At 34.9% G+C, this 26588-nt stretch overlaps 2 protein-coding genes and 1 long non-coding RNA gene across 4 annotated transcripts in view; 2 read left to right on the top strand and 1 right to left on the bottom strand.

The window, feature by feature from the left end:
- The window catches only part of Sol1, a 458110-nt gene that overhangs the window by 51523 nt on the left and 379999 nt on the right, over positions 1 to 26588 (bottom strand). The gene's annotated exons all lie outside the window — the stretch shown is intronic.
- LOC141389755 (uncharacterized) lies at positions 5862 to 6482 on the top strand. The gene is made up of 2 exons (XR_012409155.1): positions 5862 to 5957; positions 6024 to 6482. It is a non-coding gene; the product is annotated as an uncharacterized lncRNA (long non-coding RNA).
- On the top strand, positions 10942 to 25204 carry LOC141389735 (probable cytochrome P450 9f2). The gene is given in 5 exon segments (XM_073961721.1): positions 10942 to 11257; positions 23542 to 23717; positions 23720 to 24021; positions 24087 to 24747; positions 24814 to 25204. Coding segments are annotated over 5 exon segments (1524 nt in total). The 5' UTR covers positions 10942 to 11054; the 3' UTR covers positions 24996 to 25204.

Genomic DNA, 26588 nt, shown 5'->3' with positions numbered 1-26588 from the left:
TTGCTTTGTATCTTGTATTACCGTACGACATACATAGACTGAAAGCCAGTGAGTGACCTAGGCGCACATGGCAATAACAAATATATTAAATGTTCAAGATTATTAATAAAATTACATATGTATGTACACATGGTATAAGTAAAGAGGTAGATTTAAATGAAAAAAATCTATAGAACCCTTGTTTTTCTTGGATTCCTAAAACTTCAAAATAAAAGCAACAAGTGGGTTTGTTTACAATGCATTTTTTGAGCATTTTATAAAAAACGCGAAAAATGAATGAAGAGTTAAGTTTTCTCCACATAATCGAGCTGTGAATATGATAAACTGATTGTTTCAATGCAAATCTCACCAATTTCTTCCATACAAATGGTCTAAACACAATTTTAAAAATCATTGAATTCGATTGTTTTTAAAATTGTTTGGCATATTATTCAAACACCACACACACATACACAGTTTGTTTATATTGTTTTGAAGTTTTAGGCATACTCGAATGAAAAAATTTAAATTGACATAAAGCTTTGGCTAACCTTTCTTATTAAACCATGTATGTACATACACACGTACAACGGTTAATAAAAGCAGCGATGCTCGCCCTCATACTTAAAAGTGTAAACATACCACACACAGCTGATTATCACATTAATTGTCAAAATGCATTATTGTGAATAAAATCTCATACAAAATGTAAACATGCAATTCACAGTGATGTATTATTGTGAGCAAATTTGACATTTTGCATGATTTGATGTAACACCTTCTTATTCCACCATGTTTAAATGCCATTGTTTAGCAATGGAAAGAGTGCTCAGAAAAGTATGTGTTGAACTCGGATTTGCTTCAAAGACAATGTTTGTTCAATTAACGAGAGAGATGTGGATATTTTATTTAGCACTTATTGCACAACTAGTACGTTCTACTCAAATTCAAGACTATATACATTGTTTTATACAATGCACATAGGTTTCAATCCAAATTGAAGTCTTCGTGTCCCCTGTTCAAAATGATTAAGCGCTTCAGTCAACTGTTTCGATGTTAACTCCTTTGGTGTAGGAGTCACCCTTTCTGTGTCCTCAATATAATGTCCTGATTCCAATTGCAATAGTTCTTCGTCTGTAAGCGGTGCACTCTCTGAATTCAGCAAATTGACAATATCACTTTCATTCAAATTTTAATACCTGTTATTCACGGCTATACCTATGTATATGTTCTGGTAAATTTCAGAGACGGAAGCAATATCGATTTCAGATGTTACAACACACTCAGGCCAGACTGATTTCCAAGCCCTGTTTAGTGTTGTTGATTGTACCTCGTTCCAAGACTCACTAATATTTGTAATGACATCCTTGATTGTATAATTTTTCCACACCTCTTTCATTGAAGATTTGTCATCATTTTTGTTTATAACATGCTGTAAAGTTCTTCGTAAGTAATATGCATTAAAATTTGCAATGACTCCTTGATCCAAAGGTTGAATGAAAGATGTAGTATTTTTCGGAAGATACTCAACTTGTACGTGCTCGCATATTTCGGATAAGTTAGCAGGATGTCCTGCAGCATTATCCATTAAGAGTAATGTGTTGTGACTTAATTTTTTTTCTGCAAATGGGCTTTTACTTCTGGACAAAAATAATTTTTGAACCAATCCTCAAAAAGATATTTAGTCACCCAAGCCTTCTTGTTAAACTTCCATATAACAAGTAACTGTTTTTTGTACAATCCTTTAAAAACTCTCGGGTTTTCGGACATATAAATCAACAATGGTTTAAGTTTGTAGTCTCCAGAACCAACAATGTGAATCTTTCCTTGGACACCTTGTAACCAGGTGCAGATTTTTCATCTCTTGAAATAAATGTTCTTTCCGGCATTCGCTTCCAGTACAAAAGCGAAACTTCTGGATAATTTTGTGCTGCGATGGCATCGGCGCTAGCTGATTCTACCCTTAGTTTAATGTTATGCAAATTGTGACGTTTCTTAAACTTTTCGAACCAACCCTTGCTAGCTACAAAAGTTAAATTTTGTGAGGATTCATCGGGGATTTCCCTCAGTAAATATTCAAAGATACTTTTAGCCTTTTGCTGAATAATAATCTGACTCATAGGATCTTTTCTTTGGTGGTTATCCTCCATCCACAAATCTAGTAATCTTTTCATCTGCTCCATAATGCTACTTCTTTCACGGTTCCGTTTAGAACAGTAAGAGGTTTTAATTGACTGAGAATATGACTCGATTTTTTTATTGTCCCGTATAGTTTGAACTGTCGATTTAGGTAATCCCAAAGCCGTACATATGTAAGTAATCTTTTCATCATTTTCTAAACGACGCAAAACATTGAGCTTAGTTTCTAAAGTTACTGCTTTTCGTGCCCTTTTTTAGTCTTCTCAATTTCCAAATTTGAAGTACGTTTTGTGGACATTTTTGCTTAATTTGATTTCAATAAACAAACATTATATTCGTATTTCCCATATCAACTATATAATTATAATTGTTCCACAAACATCCCATACGGGACAAGGGAGACTTCTCTCATATCAATGAGTGCACCCCGATTCATATTAGCTCAATGATATGGGACCTACTGTTTATCGCCGAGTCCGAACGGCGTGTCTTAAGACACCACTTTTTAGAGAAGTTTTACAAGGCTGAAATACTCAGGAAATGTCGCCAACATTACTGAGGGGTATTTTGCCACCGTTGAAAATTTTGATGTTGACTGGCCGGGGAATCGAACCCACGACCTTCAGTGTGCAAGGCGGGAGTGCATACCATTGCACCACGGTGGCACCCATATCAACTACCATTAAATAAATTCAAAAACTGAAAAAAGAATTTAGCTCGTGTTAGCTCTGCTCACAATCATAACAAACACTTGGCTGATGTAACGAAAAGCCAAGCAAAAATATTACTAGCACGTGTGATGAATGTATGCTTTTGTTTGTTTACAATTAGTAGCAAAACGGCAAATTAACGATTTCTTCTGGCCGTATAACGAGGCACACAGCGCCGTAAAGCGAAGGTGTTCCATAATTTAAACAGGTCGTTGTAGTAAAATGCCGTAAAAAGAGGTGACGTATAAAGAGGTATGAGTGTACTAGACTTTGTCATCTTAAAACCAATGAAAATGGTACCTTGATATCTATAACCTCCTACTTTAACGCTATGTACGTACATGAGCGACAGTATATTTATTTTAGCTTTCTTTTATCTCTCGTCTTTCAAGTGTAAATGATTTTGATTACATGTTGGGAATTTTAATATTTCAGTAAAGAAAAAGAATGAAGAAAAAAATTAAAAAAAAAACAAGTAAAAAACTATCAGTCCGATAGATATATACCTTCAGCCTCGGACTTAAAGAAAATAAGTAACACACAATACTTCTGACGTCTATATAATACGATGTACAACGTTTGGACCAAATCGGTTTCTCCTTTCGAAGGTTATCTTACGTACTAGCAGGTTAGTTGGTGTAGGCAGGCTTTTTTTAGCTTTTGGGCCATTATCTCAAGAAGTAAGGACTTGTCCCTAAAAAACATGTACCATCGTAATGGGGAAAGCGAATACAAGTTGTTACAACAAAAAGCAAAGGGATTCGAAGTCCAAATTTTGTACCGATTCGATTCGGCTGATCCGTTCGAGAGTTATCGTGCGCTGCAGCCACTACACATGGTGGTATTTTAAATCTTTCGGACTATTTTCTCAGGAAGTATGGACTTTCCCCTGAAAAAACGTATACTGTCGTAATGAAGGCAGCGAATACAAGTTGTTACAAAGAAAGGACAACGATTTGAGAGCAGGGGCTGGATACTTGTTCTATGAAAATATGAAATTAAAAATATTTTTGGTTTTTTCCAGAACTGCAAGAATGTACTAATTTTTACTATTTGTTCCGATAACATAAAGGAAAAAAAGGAAAAAAAAAATATCGTAGGACCGATATGGCTCATCATCGATCTTAAACTAAGTAAGTTAGAAGCAGCATCCTAACAGTCCCCATCGATCCCATGTTTGCCAAAAAATTATTCGGGGTCAAAGGTTAACTTTTGGGACTTTTTTTGGTTTTTTTAATCATACCTCGAAAGCGGTAAGATTTCTCAGAGCTGTGCTAAGGAGAATGTTGTAGATCATAAAATTTAGTACGAATTCGGTCGTTATATGATTAACATCGGAGCTACGGTTCCCGAGATGTGAGTCACGCAATATAGAAAATGCAAACAATTTTACGCCACTGGTGCGGTAGTTAGCATGTCGCGATTCTTTTACACTTATTTCAAAAAACACAGTCTCTATCAAGAAATGTAGGTTAAAAAATTTTCAATAAGACTGTTCTTTAAAATAAACGCCTATGAGACAAACAATACACGGTAGAACTTATTTCCGCGCCACCTAAGAGGAAATTAACTTGACGCGATAATTTTACACTTGTTTCGAAAACTGTAGACTATGGTAAAAAGTGATTGAAGAAAAGTGGATAGACTATAGAATTTTCTACAAGAATGGTTTTTACGATACACACCACCTCTGAGGAAGTTTACATTGTGCGATTATTATAAACTTATTTCGAAAACTGTAGGTTTTACCAAAAAATTATTAAAGTAAACCTTTTATATTGTACAATTTTATACAAAAGTGTTCCTTACGATTTCTGACTAAGACTTACTATTCTAGAGATACGAGTCCAATAATAGATTATATGCACATATTTCCATACCACCAGTGAGGTGTGTAGACACACTGCGCGTTTTTTACAGTGGTTTTCCCTGTATCCCTTCTCCACTAACTTTTTTGATTAGTTTCGGATAATTTGAAGGAACACTACAAAACTGTGGTTTTAACAAATTAATATTTTTGAAAGTCGACTTCAATGGCAATGTCTACTTCTAATTATTTTACATTTGGTCTGTTCCTTTAATTTTGAAAATGGCAAAACCGACAAAAGTAGCAAAAGTTGTAAACTGCTCCCATATGAATTGTATGGTGTCTGAAGTAAAGGAACGCTTTTCGAGTAAAAACGCTTTCGAATAAAGGAACAGAGCTATTAAAAACTATCTCCAAACTATAACGATCCTAATACCCCGGTTAAAGCTGGTTTACATTACGAAATCGAGTCGATTTCAAACTGTCAATTCCTTTGCGTATACGTCAAATGAAAACTCAAATGAAATCAATTCGATTTCATTTGACGTTTGAGCAAAGGAATTAACAGTTTGAAATCGACTCGATTTCGTAATGTAAACCAGCTATTACACTTAACCGGATTAACCCAGTGGGTTTGGATTTCAATGTCAATTCCATAGCGCAAACGTTAAATAAATCCTCTCAAAGTGGGTTAACCCGGCAAAAAACTCTAGTGTAACCGTACTATAAGCGTTAAATTATGCATGATATTCGCTTATAAGCTATAGCTGTGTTCCTTTACTTACCTGAGGTTACCATTTTAACCATTTGTTACCATTTTTAACCTGCAAAGCGTTCCTTAACCCCGAAAAGTGGCAAAACTGGAAGCAATTTTTAAAAGAGTGAGAGGGGAGAGAGAGCGAAAATGGCTTTCTCTTCTACCACAGGCTACCAGCAAATTTTCTGCAGGTAGAAAATGGCAGAACTGATTTTTCGACTTTTGTTTGACGATTATTTCACAAAATGGACGAAAAACCGAAGAAAAAGTCGAACACTGACAACACTAAATTAAAAACTGTGACGAAAATTGATTTTTTATGTTTTTTTCTGACATTGCTGCCGGATCTACAATTTTTCCGTTCCTTTACTTTTCTGCATGGTAGAATAATAAAAGGTAACCTCATTTCAAAAAAAACGAAGATACATCTCTGGATTTCTCTGTAAGTTAGCCTGTCTGTAGTTAAACTTGCAATTGAAACTATCCAACCCTGCATGACGGGACAAGGCAAAAACAACCTTTTGTTTATTTACATTTATTTAATAAGAACTTTTTATTTGAAGTGGTAAGTTAAAAATCACATTTTCTGTGTGGATACTATTAATATTCAGTGTTTTATTTTTTATTGAAGGGATAAAGATGACTAATCTGGTGCTGACATTAAATTTTGAGGTAATATGTACATTGCCATAGGCAGTGACTTTCCCAAGAGGAATTTCCAAGTGAATGATGTACAAATTTAACATTGGGGAGACTTTCTCTGCTTCTACGCTAACGAGGGCTATTATCTTTAATTCGATCAAAAATGTGCCACATCGAAATAATAGTTTTGGCCCCCAAGAATATTTGGGCGAAATCCATTTCAGACTATTAGGAGTCGAGTCGTGGGCGTCTGTATTTCTTGCTGGCTGGTGCGCATGATTACTCCCGAACAAATCAATCGACATAATCCAAACTGTGGATATCGTATTATATTGTCCAAAATTAGTTTAAGTTAGATTTTCCGATCCAATCCCCCATAAGGGGGAAAAGTTTGTGCACGATAACTCTTATGTTTTTATTTGTTATAATATAAATATTAGAAATTAAACATTTCTTTCCTATTTAGTCTTCTTAATGTTGGTTTACTATAGGACAAGTTGATGAAAGTGAAAGGGGTAACATGTCGAATCATTTGCACTCATGTGCGAATATAACGTTTGGAATTGAACATTTGCTGGATATCGGCCAACTCCCTCGGGAAGCTCCCACACAAAATATCTACATTTTAAGGACGCGTCTCGAATCTGTCGTGGGTTTTCCACGAACTCCTATAACTGTACGATACTTTCTGGCAAGTCCATATTTCCTGTAACAATGAAAGAAACGCTTTTAAAAATCTTTGCCGGCACTAACTAAAACGACTAAAATAACTTACGAGAAAAGTTTACAACGAAAATCCAAAATCTCCGGTGGGCACGATAACTATCGAGAGGAGTGACTGACATTGGTTCAACCTTTGCATATCGCAATATTTCTCACAAACTTAAATCGACAACAGCTACCATCCACTTCGGCCACTTCGCGGATCGTGCTTAAATTTAAAACATCAATTCCTATCCAACATCGTTCCTTGTTATTTAATTTTGTTCTTATTGAAAATATTTAATTTTGGATTTGAAACATAACTGTCAAATATGTAGTTATGTATCTATGTACATATGTAATGATAACTTATACATAGAACTTTATTGTCAAATCCGTTTTGACAATGAAATGTTGTCAAAGGTTCAATTTAGAAAAAATTGTAATCATATGATTGCATAAGGTTACCTTTTTTAATTGTACCATGACTTTTCTGGTAAAAATGTTCATGAGAGAGCAATTTTGAACAATTTTGACACGTTTCTCTTTTACCACTCTTACCATTAAAAAAGTAAAGGAACAAAGCTTATGTATATACATAATTAGCAAGAGAAGTATAATAGCCCGGTTACACTAGTGAAGGTAAACCCATTGGGTTTAATAGATCCAGTGGGTTAATCTTTGCTGGTTACACTTACCTTTTCGAGGATATAAATTGTCACCTGATATTTGTTTACGTATACATACAAAATCATAAGCAAAATATCAAAAAATATAAAAAGTAAAATCGAAACTATTGGTACCTTAAAACAAGTATTTATTCCGTATTGCGATTGGTTTAAAATCAATAATAAAATGAATATCAAGTGAGCAAGGAAAATATTTACCGAAAATGTAAAAATGTATTGTTTTATACTTTTACGATTACTTGTATGAGATATCGTCTTCTCTTTGCTCATAATCGTATATTGTACACGTAGGGTTACATTTTTTAACGTGGTAGTTTTTATTAAAAATTCCCTAATGTAAAAAAAAACATTTTATAATTTTCGAATAATTTTAGATTTATAAAGATGATAATATCTAATACTATGTTTACATTTACGAAATCCACTCGATTTCAACTGTCAATTCCATTGCTCAAACGTCAAATGAAATCGAATCGATTTCAGATGAGTTTTCATTTGACGTATACGCAAAGGAATTGACAGATGAAATCGAGTGGATTTAGTAAATGTAAACATAGTATAATACGACTAATCGTAAAAGTGTAATGTCTTCTTCATACTGAGGCTAATACTTGGTTTACATTTATGAAATCCACTCGATTTCAACTATCAAATCCATAGGTTAAACGTCAAATGAAATCCAGATGACATTTCATTTGACGTTTGAGCTATGAAATTGACAGTTGAAATCGAGTGGATTTCGTAAATGTAAACCAAGCATTATTCCCTCTCCATTCGTTATTCGAACCCAAATTACGATATAATTACTTCATTTCTCATACAAAATTTTGAGAACGAACAGCGATTTTTGTACATTGTTCAATTTAAATTACACTCCGAACGACGATAAAATATGTCCCATCTCTAACAAATGAGAGCATTTATCGGAATAAATTAATTATGACAGGAAAAAAAATAAAAATGTATTAAAACCCCAAACATTTTTAGAAAAACTGCAAAACATGAATGAAAAGTAATCGGTTTAACGACTAGTATACATTCAAGCCATAGGAAATTTTCTCTTCTCTTTCATTGCAGTTGCATTTATTGTACATCGTTTCAAATTCGCGTACAAATCTAGAAACAAAAATCAAATGCCTGCCAGAAAGTCTGTATACCAGAGAGTTGTTTTGCAGGTCTCTCTCCATGGTAGAACAAATATAAGGTAAAGTTAATACTACAACAAATACAACTCGAACAACAATCACAAAGGAATTTGTTTTTGTTTGTAACGTTACTGCCAGTTGTATTTGTAAACAAAACAAGGAAATGTCTATAAATTATTGGAATTTAAAAAACTAATATTTTTTCACATTTGGTTGAATATTTTGGAAAACATGAATGAAAATTCGTTACATTTTCAATTTGTATGGTTCCACATCATTCCACTAAATGCATAAATTCTCGCAGAAAGCAGAATTCTTGCAGAAAAGTTTGGGGTCGCTGGAAATTCATAGAAAAAGGAGAAGCTGTTTCAATGTTTTGTTTTAGAAATCAAAGAAGCACATGTTTATTAGGGCTTTATTTTTTTAAATTTTAACAAAATACCTCACATATTAACAAACGTTGTATCGCCTCTACAAGCGGTGATTTACTGCGTGGCTTATCGTTCGAACTTGGAGGAGGTTACATATCATTGATATGAAGTAGTCTTTCTGGGAAATGGTTTTTTCCGAATGATATATTTTTTTTCTCAAAATATATATGTCCCTAATGTACATCGAAATAGAAATAAATGTATAAAATGTCATATGAAATTTGACACTAACACTACAACCCAGTTCAGTCAGCTGGGTATTGCTGCTACCTTTTCTTGTTCTACCATGCTCTCTCTCCTTAATTTTGAAAATAGAAAAATTAAAAAAATGTTCTGAAAACACCAAAATTGTGAGAAAAAATAGAAAACATGAATTAAAATAATGTAATTTAATACTAAATAGATATCTGAAAGAAGGACAAATATTTGTTCAGTTCTTATTAACTAATTTAACTTGTCTTTTGGCTGAAATTTTCTTTAAAATCAGTAAATAAAAAGTGTGAAAATTTGAATCAGTTGCAATGAATTGTGTACCATGTCGTATGAACGGGTTAATTCGTATACGTAATTATGAGATGGAACAAAGTGATTGAAATGCTAGTATGAACATGACATAAAACATGACAAACTCAGTCGCAAAAACAGTTGCAACATTTGGTATTTTTTGAGCAGAGTTGGATTTTTTGCACAAACATCGAATACAACACTGCAGTTTTGGTGGATTTATGCCGGATTTAAAATAAACCCAGCCATGAGAGGATTTAATTTTTGTATCGCAAATCTGGTCACATTTGACCAGATTAACAAATAAATCCTCATGAAGTGGGTTAACCCGGCAAAAGGCTCTAGTGTAACAGTGCTATAAATATCTAATTACATTTCTTTTCTATATATTTATACCTTACTAGGCGTTTACACCGGACAGTTTGTCTTCAAATACAACTCTGATTTACTAACACATACATACATTTGTCGGCTGTCTCCCAGCTGTCCATCATTTTTTTTACAGACAGTCGGGTTAACAAATTTTTGACATTTTTTGTAAAAATGTGTGAGATAATAATTGAAATGTGTTTAAAACAAAAGAACATGAACAAAATATGTGAACGGAAAACAAAAAGAAATCGACGATTTTCATTCATAATTTTACAATTGTTTTTGCAGTTGTCTGGACGCCCACGTCACACAGACAAGTTTTGGATTTTTGACAATCAATACATGTACCCAACTGTCCTGTCATGTGTAAACCCAGGGTTAGAGTATGTACATGTAACATACAAAAGGAAACGAAAGAGACCCATGGTTATACCCCAGTTACACTCAACCGGATTAACCCAGTGGGTTTGCGTTTCAAATGTCAATTCCATACTGCAAACGTCAAATAAATCCTCATGAAGTGGGTTAACCCGGCAAAAAACTCTAATGTAACCGTACTTTAATATCACATAATGAGTCGATTTATGCAAAGTCTCAAAATTTTACCTTTGACACCGAATAACTTTTTTTGCACACGTGGGATCGATGGGGACTTTTAGGATGTTGCTTCAAATGGCTTAACCCAGCTTTCCAACAAAATTCAGCTTTGTGGGAATTTTTGTCTATTTCGACTGGACTAAAAGTATATATACTTCGTTAACATAAATACTGAGGTTATAAACATCAAATGGACAGGCGTGTAAACCAGCATTCGGCACACAACAACATGAATTTGAGCAAACACTGTTGTCAGTGAATGGTTTTTCAATTAGTGAGTGAAGAACGAAGCTTTCTTGGTTGCTCGCGAGTAAAGGGCTGCGGAATGCTGGTGTAAACAAAACACAAACAAAGCAGATACGCCGATTAAATTCTACTGAGAGTAATAATGAATAAGCAAGAACATATTTTGAGCACCACCGCTTAAGCGGGCATAAATAGCTGTTTTGCACAATTCCCACGTCCAGTTTGAGCGGTGATGTCGAAGTGATCGTAACAATAAAAGTAAATTTGAAATCAAATAACGTGATATTGTGTAAAAAAACCAGTAGATTGTAATAAAAAATAGAATATAACTAAAATGTGGGTGGAATTTGTAATACTATTGTCGGTGGTTCTATATCTGATCTATCGTTGGTCGACCGCCAATTATGACTTCTTTAAGAAACGCGGTGTACCCTATGCCAAACCCGTTCCAATGTTTGGTAATTTCTTGGACATGGTGTTACGTCGCAAGTCAATGTTCGATCTTTTCATAGACCTTTATAATCAATATGATGGAAAGTAAGTGTAGTGTTTTTGTTTAATTTATTAAAAAATACTTTCGTTAAATAATGATTTATATTTATTAAAAGCTATGAACTCCGTGTTAATATCAGAAAAATAAAGAAAAGACCAAAGGAAATAAAATATTCCAGGTGAAAAATTGGCAAATACATATATCTCATCCAAAGTCATTGACCCATTTAATTTAAATTCGTCGGATTTACTTAATCCAGATGCAATGTAAACGTTATATTAGTTTCTCTAAAATTCAAGTCATACCCCATGATTACGTTGATTTATTTAAATTTGATAATTTAAACCCTCTGGATTAAATAAATCCAGTTGGATGTAAACGAAACTAGCACAACAATAACTCTTTTTTGACCGAAAATTCTTCAAGCTGACAATAGGTCTGTTCGGTAACCCAAAAATTTGTAAAAACTTTTACAAAATGCTGTTCGATAACAAACTTGTTCAGTAGTGGAATTCTGTAATTAATTTTTTGAGTTTCCCACAAAAATCGGTAACATTAAAACTCAAAATTATGAATGAAAAGTATCAATAAAAGTAGGCAACACTGTTGCTATCGGTAGGATTTAGCAACAGCTTTATTTTTGTTGTTAACTTACCGAAAAATGTCGTTAATTACCGAAATTATAAGCATTTTAATTTTACAGATATTTGTCGGTAACTCGAAAAATGAGTTGCAGAATTCCACTACAGTAAAAGGGAAATGAGAAAGAAGTACTTGCAAGTAGTTTCAGGCAGACGAGGCTGCTCCTAACGATATCACGTAGACGTTAATTGGCCTGTTCCAGTACTGCAAGAATCTACTAGGTCCTTGGTCACACTAGATGGTTTCATTGAAACAATTTCATGAAATCCAGGGTTCCTAGGTCGATTTCCATACTAGAGTAAAATAATGAAGTTGCTGTAGTGAGGAACTCGATTTAAGAATCCCTAAAAGTTTCAATGAAACCACTCTAGTGTGACCTTCGACTAGTTTGTACTATTTTTTTCGATAACATAAAGGAAAAAATGTAATCGTAGTAAAAAACAGTAGCTTCATGCAGGTTCTGGAACAGAGCATATATGAAACCACACACGATGTCGTTTTGAGTTTCGTTAATTTGTTCTTTTTTGTATTTCCATACGACAGACACAGACTGGAAGCTAGTGCCCTAGGCGCACATGCCATGAAATACCTTCAATAACAAATTTATTCAATTTATTCATGATTATTAATAAAATTACATACACACGGTTAATAAACATACTTGTTGAGGTCGGATATGCTTCAAACACAATGCTCGTTCAATTAACGAGAGATGTCAAAAGAAATCAAGATTATTTACATTTTTAAGAGCACGTTTATAATTGTGCTTGTTATCATGACAATGGTTCTATTTTGATTTGGTTGCCAGATGCTTTCATAAATTTAAGCTTAGGACTTTACTGTTTATGTTAAAAGAACTAAATCGAGTAAAAAATAAAAATCACTTTTGCTATGCTCCAAAATATCGTCGCCAGAAAAGTGTTCTCGTAATCCAAAAATAGCAAAAGTTGTACTTAAATTTAACCCTGCGTTTACAAATCCCAGTACTGGCAAGACAATAGAAAAAAAATACAAGCCTTTTTCACAAATACATTTATAAATTTTTAAATATGTATGTAAACGTCTAGTTAGACAGTGAAAAGAAAAATGCCGTTCTCTTCTCATATCTTCCACTTGACAAGTTTGGTTGAGCTAATAGTACATTAATACCCCGGTTACACTATTGAAGTTAACCTTCACCGCTGGATTTAATAGATCCAGTGGGTTAATCTTTGCTGGTTATACATAGATTTTCGAGGATATAAACTGTCAGCTGATGTTTGTTTACGTATACATAAAAAAATAACACATAAATATCAAAAAATAATAATAAAAAAATAACATTCCAAAAATTAAAATGGTAACTATTGATGCATTACAACAAGTATTTAAACAGTATTGTGATTGATTGGAAAACAAAACATATGGGACAAAATGCATAACAACGACATAAATACAACTAATGGGTACTTTACACGATATGTTTTTTACATATGAGTTGTCACTTCTCCCATACAAAATATATATGCAAAGTGACAGCTCATATGTAAAAAACATATCGTGTAAAGTACCCATAAGACTAGACAAAATACATGCAACAAAAAAATGTTTACGAAACTTTGTACAGAAACATTACCCTTAACAGGTAGCAGTTAATTCAAAATCGCAACCAAGGAGGAACATTTCATGTAATGGTATCAGAAACGAAATTTATGAATTCAAGAATCTATAAAAGAATAATTCTATGTCAATTGGATCGGTAAATTCGGTTAAACACGTAAAAATGTATAAAAGAAAAAAATGTTATATCACCATATCGTTATATAACATTATGTTAAATTCAAAAGCCATTCACTTAAGAATAATAGCAAAAAAATTTCTTATCTTTTTGTATTTATGTCTTTGTGCATAAATAGTGAGCAAAGAAACCATTTACGGAAAATGTAATAAAGTCGTATTTTACACTTGTACGATTTCTCGTATGAGATATCGTCCCTCTTTGCTCATATTCGTATATTTTACACGCAGGGATACATTTTTGTTTCATGGTTTGAAGCGTACTTTTTGTTAAAAAAGTGTCTAATGTAAAAGAAATAAATAATTTTATGATTTTCAAATAACTTTAGATTTATAAGGGCCATAATATCACATACGATCAATCGTAAAAGTGTAAAACACGACAAACTCTGTTATAAAAACAATTGCAACTTTTCGTACTTTTTGAGTATAGTTGCATTTTTTTGCACATACATCGAATACAACACTGCATTTTTGGTGGATTTGTGCCGGATTTAAAATAAACCCAGCCGTGAGTGGATTTAATTTTTGTATGGCAAATCTGGTCAGATTTGACCAGATTAAGCAAATAAATCCTCATGAAGTGGGTTAACCCGGCAAAAAGCTGTAGTGTAAAGGCCTGCATACATAAGCTGCTCTGCCTGATTGCCTTGCGTTTCTGCTTCATTTTTGACATAATAAAAATAAAAGAGTAGAGAAGGCCGAGGAAATTTCGAACTGGGTTGCCCTTTTCTTTTTTATTCTTTTATCAGAAGTAAGCAGGCAAGGCAGCTTATGTACGCAGGCCTTCACCGTGCTATAACATTTACGAAATCCACTCGATTTCAACTGTCAATTCCATTGCTTAAACGTCAAATGAAATCCAATGGATTTCAGATGAGTTTTTATTTGACGTATACGCAATGGAATTGACAGTTGAAATCACGTGGATTTCGTAAATATAAACCAGTAGCCCATTTAGATATGACTTCATTAGCCGGATTTAGCACATTATCAGGTTTTATTTGCTAAATCAAGCCAAAATCTACCAGATTCCCATACAAAAATAAATCCTCCTATTGAGTGGATTTGTTTTAAATCTGGCATAAATCCTCGTATACAACTCTGTTTTTTGCAACATGTTGCTAGAAAATACAAAAAGTTGCAAGCTAGCACAAGAAACAAGGTAGATGCATCGGTGGATTGCTACACTAAAAATAATTTAAAATGTAAGAATTGGTAAACACGCATGGTAGAACAAATACAAGGTAAAGTTAATACTACAACAAATACAACTCGAACAACAACCACAAAGGAATTTGTTTTTGTTTGTAAACCTTAGTGTCAACGTAAATGTAAACAAAACAAGAAAATGTCTATAAATTATTGGAATTTAAAAAAACTAATAATTTTTCACATTTGATTGAATATTTTGGAAAACATGAATGAAAACTCGTTAGATTTTCAATTTGAATGTTTCGATATCATTCCACTAAATGCATAATTTCTCGCAGAAAGTAGAATACTTGCAAAAATGTTTCGGGTCGCTGGTAATTCATTGATAAAAGAGAAGCTGTTTCAATCATTTGCTTTTGAAAACAAAAAAGCACATGTTTATTAGGGCTTTATTCTTTTCAAGTTTAACAAAATACCACACATATCAACAAATATTGTACCGCCTCTATAAGCGGTGTTTTAGTGTGCGGCATGTCGTTCGGACCTGGAGGAGGTTACATGTCAATGATATGAAGCCGTCTTTATGGGAAATAGTTTTTTTTTTCTGATGAATAAATTTGTTCTTCAAAAATATATATCCCTAATATACATCGAACATAGAAATAAATACATAAAATGTCGAATGGAATTTGACACTAACACTACAACCCAGTTCAGTCAGCTGGGTATTGCTGCTACCTTTTCTTGTTCTACCATGGTAAACACGGCGGAAAAATTAAATTTGTTTTGATGTACAAAGTTGATTTTAATCAACCAAGACTAATATTTATGATGTCTAAACGATAAAATAATTCGTTTATTTATTTTAGATGGGTAAACTGCGGTAAAATAATTCTTTATTTGCTCTTTAGTTAGCATTAGTAGCATAATGTGCTAACATTTTCAGTATTAAACAATACATTTGTAATTTAGCGTGTTTTTTGAGACGAATTCAATTTACAAAAAATTCTTTTGACGTTTCAAATTCGATCAGTAGTGGGATTATCTAGGGCATTTTTTGGTTACCGACTAAAATCTGTCAAATTAAAACGCAAACTTATGACTGAAAAGTTCAAATAAAAGTTGACATCACTGTTGCTATCGGTAGAAATTTGCGAGTAATTTTTTGGTCTGTTCCTTTACTTCTGAAAATGGCAAAACCGGCAAAAGTAGTAAAAGTTGAAAACTGCTGCCATATGAACTGTATGGTGTCTAAAGTAAAGGAACGGTTTTCGAGTAAAAAGTTGTAAAACTTGAAGATTCTTGCACGTAAAGGAACAGAGCTTTTATTGGTCGCTAATTTACCGAATAATATCGTTTATTACCGAAATTATAAGCATTTTAATTTTAACGATTTTTGTCGATAATCAAAAAATGCGTTAGAGATGGGCTGATGCATCTACCTTGGTAATTGTGCTATGAACAAAAATCAGCCGACTGCCATTTAAATCCTCCAAAATGTATATCTAAATGCAATGAGATTTGTACTGGATTTATTAAATCCAGTCGAGGATTTATGGCTAGTCTAAATAAGCTACAAGAATAACATCGTGATTGCTGGCATCCGATTTGCAGATACTTTGACAGTTCGGCTAAAATTACAATATTTGTAATTTTTCCCTTCCCGTACTTTTAAAACATATTTCAACTCATATCAATATTTGACCAATCGTTCTTTCGCAAGTACATATTACTATAAAAAATCAACAATTTAATTTTGCCAAGCGAATAATATTTTTGTGCTTGTTTTCAATTTTAAACCTGCGTTTACACATGACAGGACAGTTGAGTTCATGTATGTCGAAGGTCACACTAGAGTGGTTTCATTTAAGCACAGGGTGTGTGTGTACCCCCACTTATTCCTCTCTACCCCCTCGCCCATAAACTCCATTTTCTTTTCCATTAACTTTGAACGTCTAAACCAATAATGAACAAATTAATATACATATGTGACTGTAGTGGTAATGGGTACTTTACACGATATGTTATTTTACATATGTGTTGTCACTTTGTATATACATTATATGTTTTTTACATATGGGTTGTAACTTTTTATATACAAAGTGACAACACATATGTAAAATAACATAAAGTACCCATTAGCCAACTTTTTGCATAAAGAAGTCAAGGAATAAATAACCAATATTCAGCTAAATACCAATATTCAGCCATTACGGTGGGATAATAATTGTACGTTTAGACTTATAAATCCACTCGATTTCTAATGCCAATTCCATAGTATATACGTCAAATAAATCATAGTTCTAAATACACTCGATTTTATTTGACGTATATTCTATGGGATATACAGTTTAAATCATAGTACAAGTTCATAGTCTAAGGCCAATAGTACGTTTATATATAACCAGATTTAACAAACCCACTGGATTTCAAATGTCAATTCCTTTGCGTATACGTCAAATAAATCCTTATTAAGAAGGTTAACCCTGCAAAAGGCTATAATATAAACATGGCCTAAAACTTAAAAAAAACGAAAACCCCGATACCGCCCTTTTGTAAACCCAAATAATGCTAAACATTAAATTTCAGCCATTTCGGTGTGATAATGAAGTTCAAACCTTGAAAATAGTCCCGGTCCACACTAGAGTGATTTCATTGAAATCATAAAATCATAAAATTGCTGTAGTGGGGAATTCGATTTAAGAACACCTAATTTCATGAAACTTTTTAATGAAATTCACGTTAGTGTGGACCAGGACATACAGAAAATCAGAAGGTACCGTTCTAGGGGCAGTCTGAATTAAAGCGTGGACCCGTACCGATCATTCTCGGCGGGAATTTTTTGTACCCCCAAAGAAGGCTATATTCCAATAACACAAAAAAACGGGAGGGGTCGTTTTATGTGTGCTATATCAAAACGTGAAGCTATAGAGCCCATTTTCAATATCAAACATCATACAAGTTATAGAAACTTTTGGACTATATTAATTCCAACAGCCGGACATGGTTTTATTGACTAAGATTTTTGCTGATCAAGAATATATTGTTACGGAATTAGGTTTAACTAATCTCCGTGTAGACTTGGCTTTATTCCCCAGTACGATTTGTACCAAATAAAACAGGGTTCGTTTCAGATTAGGTTTCTACAATGCTTTATTTGCTTTATTACACTTATTCGGTACCGACTTCAATTACTAAGCACACAGCTTGTCTCTAGTTAGCACGCAGCTCTTCTTTAAGTCTGTGTTTAGACACACAAATTTCTCGGGAAAGTAAATTGAGTTTTTTGGGAGAGAGCGGGGAGGAAAGAGCTCCTCAATACCCTTTCCTACCCCCTATTGCCTAAAAACTGAATTTACTTTCCCGAGAAATTTGTGTGTCTAAACACGGACTAACCAACTGTTCAGTTCAACGCTTAAACACAACTAATGCTTGGTTTACATTTACGAAATCCACTCGATTTCAACTGTCAATTCCATAGCTCAAACGTCAAATGAAATCCAATTGATTTCAGATGAGTTTTCATTTGACGTTTGAGCTATGGAATTGACAGTTGAAATCGAGTGGATTTCGTAAATGTAAACCAAGCATAACTGTTGCTGATTCCACCTGTATTTATCTCACAAAACACCTTGTTCAAGAATTCTCTAGAACACATCTGGCAACACCTAGAATCTGTGCAACGAACACACAGACGCACATTAGCACTAAGTCCATGGTCACACTAGATGGTTTCATTAAAATAATTTCATGAAATCCACGGCTCTTAGGTCGATTTCCATACTAGAGTAAAATCATGAAGTTGCTGTAGTGAGGAACTCGATTTAAGAACATACATGGGCGAAGATCAATACAAGTGGACAAGCACACTAATGACGTAATTACTTACTTACTTACAAATAAATGCAAGAAATACAAGAAGTAACAAACTAAACGATAATTACATGATTATGGCAAAACAAAAGCACATTAATGAAATGTAAAGTAAGAACTAGAATGATGAAGAGAATTCTAGTTGTTGTTGCTTAAATAAAGTAAATGCGTAATAAAAACCTTACGTTACAGTTCAAATTTTGAAATTAACGGAAATTAAACTAAATAAAGTTAAACCTATCAGTTACATTCGTAACTGAATATTTCGAATATTTCGATGTGTTACAAACGGAATGACATGGTAGGATATAACTCCCTACATCCTATGCTGGAGGCATTGCAATATTCGGGCATGTGAGCTATTAGAAAGTTAATAGGTCTGTTCGATAACTTCGCAAGTAAAAAGTATTTGCAATTTCTTGCAACTACTTCTCATTTCTCTTTTATTAAACAAGTTTGTTATCGAGCGGCATTTTGTAAAAGTTTGTACAAACTTTTGTGTTATCGAACAGACCTAATATCAAGTCTGTATTTCTGGCCGAACATGAACAATGAAATCATAGCTTTCACAGTGACATGTTCATGTGGCCAGATACAGTCGGTCCACTGTCGCCATCTTACCACCGTCGATGTCATGCTTAAGTGTTCAATACGCCATTTGCCTGTTTTGAGATAATCGCATTTTAATGTTTTGCGTCACAACTGTGTGAAGCTGGCTAAAGCAAATATTTATATTTTTGACTTGAAATATTATTAATAGTATATAGAACATATTTGCAAAAATTTTGAGGAATATGTATTGGAATATTAAAGTTATAGAGATTTTTTTAAAGAAAGAATTTTTGTCGATTTATTCCATATCCGCACTTATGACACAAAAGTGAAATATTGTAAATCACATGGAACAAAGTGACAAAAAATTTTTCCATTTTTGCCTCAATAAATTAAATACTTCTAAATCGAAAAAAAGGGTGACGTAGGGGATGGAAGATACCAAGGAACGGTCCTGACCGGTTTTAACATGGCAAAGCCCAGGATTTATCTTGGTCCCTCTTTCATCCCAAGTGGACACTGACCTCCCCGTGGTGTCACCTGGGGAACTGCCTTTAACACCCGTTAAAGGTAGTGAGCTAACATGTGCCGCGCGTTCACCCATAAGAACGTTAAAAACTTGGGTTTGGGCGTCGGGTTAGTAACCCTCCCCTAGAAAAAACAGCCTACTATGAAAAAACGAAAGAAAAGAAAAACAAACCCCTCTAAAGTTGACGAACCACGCAAACGTTTTAAGGACCATGATCTGCGAATCTGCACCTGGAATGTTCGCACTCTTTATAGAGAAGGTGCAGTCTTCGCATTGGCAGACGTACTTGAAAAGTACAAGACCGATATTACTGCCATACAGGAAATACGATGGATTGGGAAAGGCGTCACAACAACACCTAAAGGTGACGCACTGTATTATAGCTGCCATGACGTAAAGCATGAGTTTGGTTGTGGATTCGTAGTTAGTCGGAGACTAAAACATCTTGTATCCAGCTTCACTCCAGTGAATGAAAGACTTGCTGCAATTCGAATAAAAGCTAAATTCTTCAACATCAGCTTTATTTGCGCTCATGCTCCCACTGAAGAAAAGGATGAACAGACCAAAGATATATTTTACGAGCGCTTAGAAGAAACATATGACCGTTGCCCTGCCCATGACATTAAAATCATTCTAGGCGATTTTAATGCCAAAATTGGAAAGGAGAATATCTTTGGCCCAACAGTCGGGAAATTCAGTCTCCACAGTGAAACATCTGACAATGGTATGAGACTGATAGACTTTGCAGCTGCAAAAAACATGGTAGTTAGCAGTACCAGATTTAATCATCTCGATATTCATAAGGGCACCTGGCTGTCTCCAGATCAGAAAACAAGAAACCAAATTGATCATGTTGTGATAGATGGAAGACATTCATCGAGCGTGTTGGATGTACGATCGTTCCGAGGCGCAAACATTGATTCGGACCACTACCTTGTTGCAGCAAAGGTACGCACCCGCTTAAACGTAGCAAACAAAGTACGAACAGACACAACACGAAAGTTAGACATCGGTAAGCTGCAATCACAACAGATAGCCACAGCATATTCCACTCAACTAGCCCAATTGCTTAATCAAAGCCCTCCTCATCCCGATAACATATCAGCGCAATGGCAAAGCATTGCCCACTCCATGCAAACAGCCGCAAAATCCATACTTGGATACCAGAGACCTCCACCAAGGAATCCATGGTATGATGAGGAGTGTCGTGCTGCCACCGAAGAGAAAAATGCGGCATATAAGGCTACTTTACAATCCGTAGCAACGCGTAGCGCACGAGAGAGATACAGGGAGAAAAGGAGAGAGGAGAAACGTCTTTTCCGCAGGAAAAAGAGAGAGATGGAAAAGCGGGAGTGTGAAAAAATCGAGATGTACAGGAGCCAGAATGAAGTCCGAAAATTCTACCAAAGAGTCAAGCATCAAACTGATGGCTTTGGTACAGGCACATCCTCCTGTAGAGACCAGCAAGGTAATTTGGTAACTGATACAGATAGTGTACTCAGGATATGGAAAGAACATTTTTCAAATCTGTTGGTATCCAATAGCAGCGAAGACGACGAAGATACCACAGTCCCAATCCCAGAAGATGGTATTGAATGTATACCGCCCAGCCAAGATGAGGTAAAGACAGCAATAAATCGGCTGAAGAATAATAAGGCAGCAGGGGCCGATGGCTTACCAGCCGAGCTGTTCAAAACCGGAGGCGACACGCTGATAAGGTGTATTCATCAGCTAGTTAGCACCATCTGGCAGGAAGAACGAGTACCCGACGATTGGAACCTGAGTATCCTGTGCCCCGTCCACAAGAAGGGAGATAAGACTGTATGCTCTAACTATAGGGGCATAAGTCTACTCCCTATTGCCTACAAGATCGTGTCAGGGATATTGTGCGAACGACTAAAGCCAATGGTCAACGAGATTATTGGACCATACCAATGCGGCTTTAGACCTGGCAAGTCCACCATTGACCAGATATTTACCCTGCGGCAAATCCTGGAGAAGACCCAAGAGATGCAGATCGACACCTACCACCTTTTTGTCGATTATAAAGCAGCCTTCGACAGTCCGCTGCGCTCAAAGGTATTCCAAGCCATGTCTGAATTTGGTATTCCCGCAAAGCTCATCCGGCTTTGTAAAATGACTTTAACTGACACGAGGTCCTCAGTTAAAATAGGAAAGAACCTCTCCGAAGAGTTTGGTACCAAAAGAGGTTTCAGACAAGGAGACAGCCTTTCGTGTGACCTCTTCAACATCCTGCTAGAAAAGGTTATACGAGAGGCAAACGTCAAAAGAAGTGGCACAATCTACACCAATAGTCACATGTTACTTGCTTATGCTGATGATATAGACATCATGGGTCGATCAGTAAAAGAAGTAACTGATACCTTTATAAAAGTCGAAGGAGAATCTGCTAAAGTGGGTCTGGCGGTAAACGGTGAGAAGACCAAGTTGATGGTGTCGACGCGCAATGCGTCCATTGAGCTCGGACCGACTGTGGAAGTTGGTTCCTATAATATTGAGGTAGTAAAAGACTTCGTCTACCTCGGCACCTCCGTCAACACAACAAACGACATCAGTTGTGAAATAAAAAGAAGAATTGTATTGGCCAACAGATGCTACTTTGGATTAAGTAAGCAGTTTAAAAACAAAGCCACATCTCGTCAAACAAAAATAACGCTCTACAAAACACTGATACTACCCGTGCTGATGTATGGCTCCGAAGCCTGGGTACTTGCGCAAGCAGACATGGCAGTGCTTGGTGTGTTTGAGAGAAAAATTCTTCGAAAGATCTACGGACCAATCTGCGTTGACGGTGAATATCGACGTCGCATGAACCACGAGCTGTATCTGCTATACAACGACATCAATATTGTTAAACGTATCGAGATGCAGCGATTGCGTTGGCTAGGCCATATCAAAAGAATGAGCGATGATGAACCCACTAAAAAGGCGTATGAATACATGCCACATGGCGGTGCACGCAGAATTGGCAGGCCAAGGAATAGATGGCGCAAACAAGTGGATGATGAGATGACAAGGCGCGGTATTCCAGAGTGCAAAGCAACAAATAGAGAGGAATGGAGATCTCTTCTTAGTTCGGCCTATAGAACAAATGTTCTGTAATGGGCCAGCTAAGTAAGTAAGTAAGTAAATCGAAAATTAAAATTCTGATTTTTGAAATGTGTTTTTAAACTTGTAAATTTTTAAAATATTAATTTCATAACTGAAAAAAGTTGATGCTTTCCCGTCGAGGCGTGGATATCTCGGAAACTAGAACATATAGGAGAAAGCCGACTAGAAATTCAGAATGAGCATACCGGAAAACCCTAGAAACCACCTGTATATTAAAAAAGTCCAAAATGGCGCATGGAACACTTAAGCATGACACTACTGACATGACACTGTTGACTACTACTGACAGATGTACACGCCGACTGGGAATCTACAACGGCGTTTTGGCCCCGGCACCTACGGTCCGTTGTGCGTTGCGTCGCGCTTTGAAAACAACAACCACATGAAAAAAGTGTAAGTGCTGCCAAGTTTGTTCTTGAAGTTTTCATGTGACTTTTGTAACGCGACGCTCAACGGACCGTATGTGCCGGGGCCTTTTACATTACAGCTTTTTGCTGGGTTAACCTTCTTAATGAAGTTTTATTTGACGTTTGCGCTATGGAATTGACATTTGAAACCCAGATATAATAGCCTCAACAGTTGCAAAGATAATTTTTAATAGCCATAAAACCATTTCCAATAATAATAAATGTTAAGATGCTTCATAAAACTTTATTTTCTTCGTTTCAGAATCTATGGCATCTTTGATCAACGACAACCAATGTTCCTCGTGCGTGACCCCGATTTGGTGAAACAAATCGCCATTAAAGATTTTGATCATTTCGTAAATCATCGTTCAGTATTCGATGAAGACGATGGTAAAAATCTATTTACCGCTTCGCTATTTTTGATGAAAGATTCGAAATGGCATTTACGGGTAGTAAAATGCGTTCAATGTTCCAGTTGATGCATGAAGTAGCCCAGCATACATTGGCTCATGTTAAGAAACAACCAGCCGTATTTAGCCCAGAGGGTCTAGAACTAGAGGTGAAAGATTTTATTACACGTTTTACAAACGATATTATTGCTTCCACAGCTTTTGGGCTACAAGTGGATTCGTATAAGGATATGGATAATGAATTCTATAAAATGGGCAAGAAAGTGACAACATTTACAGTATCGCAAAATTTGAAATTTCTTATGTATGCAAATTTTAAGAAAATCATGAAGGTATGTTACTTCTTTCTAAGCAACTACATTATTTTTTAATATTGTTCTTTCATTCCTTTTTGTAGTTATTGGATATTGATTTATTCGACAAAAAGTATACTTCATATTTTATGAGCCTCGTGTTGGATGCCATGAAATATCGTCAGGAACACAATATAGTACGACCAGACATGATAAACATGTTGATGGAAGCACGCGGCATGATAAAGGGCCAGGAACATGCCAAAACAACAAATCGTGAATGGAGTGATGTTGATATTGTGGGTCAATGTTTCCTTTTCTTCTTTGCCGGATTTGATTCATCAGCTGCCCTAACCTGTCTGACATGTCATGAGTTAATGGAAAATCCCGATGTACAGGAAAAGCTCTATGAAGAAATTCAAGAGGTTGAAAAACAATTGGATGGTAAACAACTCAGTTATGAGGCTCTCATAGGAATGCGTTACATGGACATGGTGGTGCAGGAGTGCTTGCGTAAATGGCCCGGCGCCATAGCCATTGATCGTATGTGCAATAAAGACATCACCTATGAATTGGATGACGGTACAAAATTCGAATTAAAGAAAGGTGATTATGTTTGGATTCCGATAGTGGGTTTCCATCGTGACCCGAAATATTTTGAAAATCCCGACAAATTTGATCCGGAAAGATTCAGTGAAGAGAATAAAGATAAAATTCATCCCTTTGCCTATTTACCATTTGGTGTGGGACCAAGGACTTGTATTGGTAGGATGATTTGAAAAGAATTATGTACATGTTCTACCTTGTCTTAACAAATTCTTGTAATTTCAGGTTCCCGCTTCGCCTTGTTGGAAACAAAAGTTTTGATTTATTATTTGTTGAGAGATTTCAAATTTGAACCTGCCAAAAAGAGTTGCATTCCCATAAAATTAGATCCAGTCGGCTTCCAATTGATACCCAAAAATGGCTTTTGGCTTAAATTTATAAGTAGATCAAAAGAGGCGAAGAATTGACTTTGTTAAATTTATTTTATTAAATAAAACAAATTATTTTTTAGTTGGTAAATTTGGTCACATTAGGCAAATATTTGCCGAAAAATTACAAATATTTGTTTGCCACAATGTGAACAGCGAATATTTTTTAAGGGCAACCAAGAGAACAGCTGATTTTAGGGAAACAAAATTATTTGCCAACAAAGAAAAATTTACCAATGTGCCCAAAATGAGAACACTCTCGATCAAATATTTTCCTCTTTTTTGTGCAAACATTAGGTCTATACGATAACCCAAAAATGTTTACAAATCAAACAAATTTTTACTGAATGCTGTTCGATGACAAAATTGTTCAGTAAAAGAGAGCTAGTTTGGAAAGTTCTGTGACTGAGAACTTGCAAAAATACGTCTGTACGATAACTACGCAGGTAAAAAGTACTTGCAATTTCTCAGTAACTTCTCTCCACTAATTTTACTCTCTCGAAGCTAAAAATTTGTAGAATGTTATCGAACAAAATTTTGCAAAAACTTGTAAGAAGTCAGATGATTTGACAAACAAGAAGTTTGGCGGATAAGATTTAATTTAACAATCGAAGGTTGTTTACGAAAATTATAATAATTATCTTTCCATATCATAAATTCTTTCCATATCATAAATTAACGGCTGGCCGTCCACAGAGTGTTCCTCCTACTCCATGGATGCGCCGCTTTTTGCTGGGATTTGATACCTTAGAAATAAAACAATCATCACAAACTACAAAATAAGTTATTTTATAAAATAAGTCGTTTTCCATAATTTATTTAGTTATCTCTTCTCTTTTTTAGCTTGTAGTTATTTTAATAATAAATAAAATGTTTGTTTATGTTTTTGCCAAGAATTGCAAAGTCCGCCACAAAACATTCGTATTTAAATCAGCTGATCAAACTTGCAAATTCTTACAAGGAAAATTTAGCTTACAAAAACTTGTAAGTTCACAGTAACAAAAGTCTCCAAAACCCTCCAAAATTCTCTCCAAATTCGCTCTCCTTTACTATATAAGTTTGTTATCGAACAGCATTTTGTAAAAGTTTTTACAAATTTGTACAAACTTTTGGGTTACGGTACAGACCTAATTTTTCCCGTAAAAACTTGTAAGTTTGGCCAGCTGACTTTTAATCAGCTGTTCAATGTAAACAACTTGAAATGTTAACATTTTTGACGAAGAAAATTTCACAATTTCACATATTTTTTTGGTTTCTAAAGCGTTGCGAAAAGGATTATTGCTCTAAATAAGTAAAATGCAATTTTAAATGTTATGTTTTTGTTTCATTTGGTTTAAAATATCAAAAGAAACAAAAACAATTTTCATACATTTTCGGAAACAGCTGACTTTCTTGCAAGTTCGTACAAAATGTTGTTCGACAACTTTCTGCATTTTTTTGCTTGAGAGAGCACTGCTAGGTTTACATTTACGAAATCCACTCGATGTCAACTGTCAATTCCATAGCTTAAACGTCAAATGAAATCAAATGGATTTCAGATGTGTTTTCATTTGACGTATACGCAAAGGAATTGACAGTTGAAATCGAGTGGATTTCGTAAATGTAAACCAAGTATAAGGCCACATTTATATT

This window comes from Musca autumnalis, unplaced genomic scaffold, assembly GCF_047663935.1.
Source record: "Musca autumnalis isolate F117 unplaced genomic scaffold, ASM4766393v1 scaffold_1, whole genome shotgun sequence".
Lineage (NCBI taxonomy): Eukaryota > Metazoa > Arthropoda > Insecta > Diptera > Muscidae > Musca > Musca autumnalis.
The sequence above is the reverse complement of the archived record's forward strand: the minus strand, read 5'-3'. Positions and strand labels throughout refer to the sequence as shown.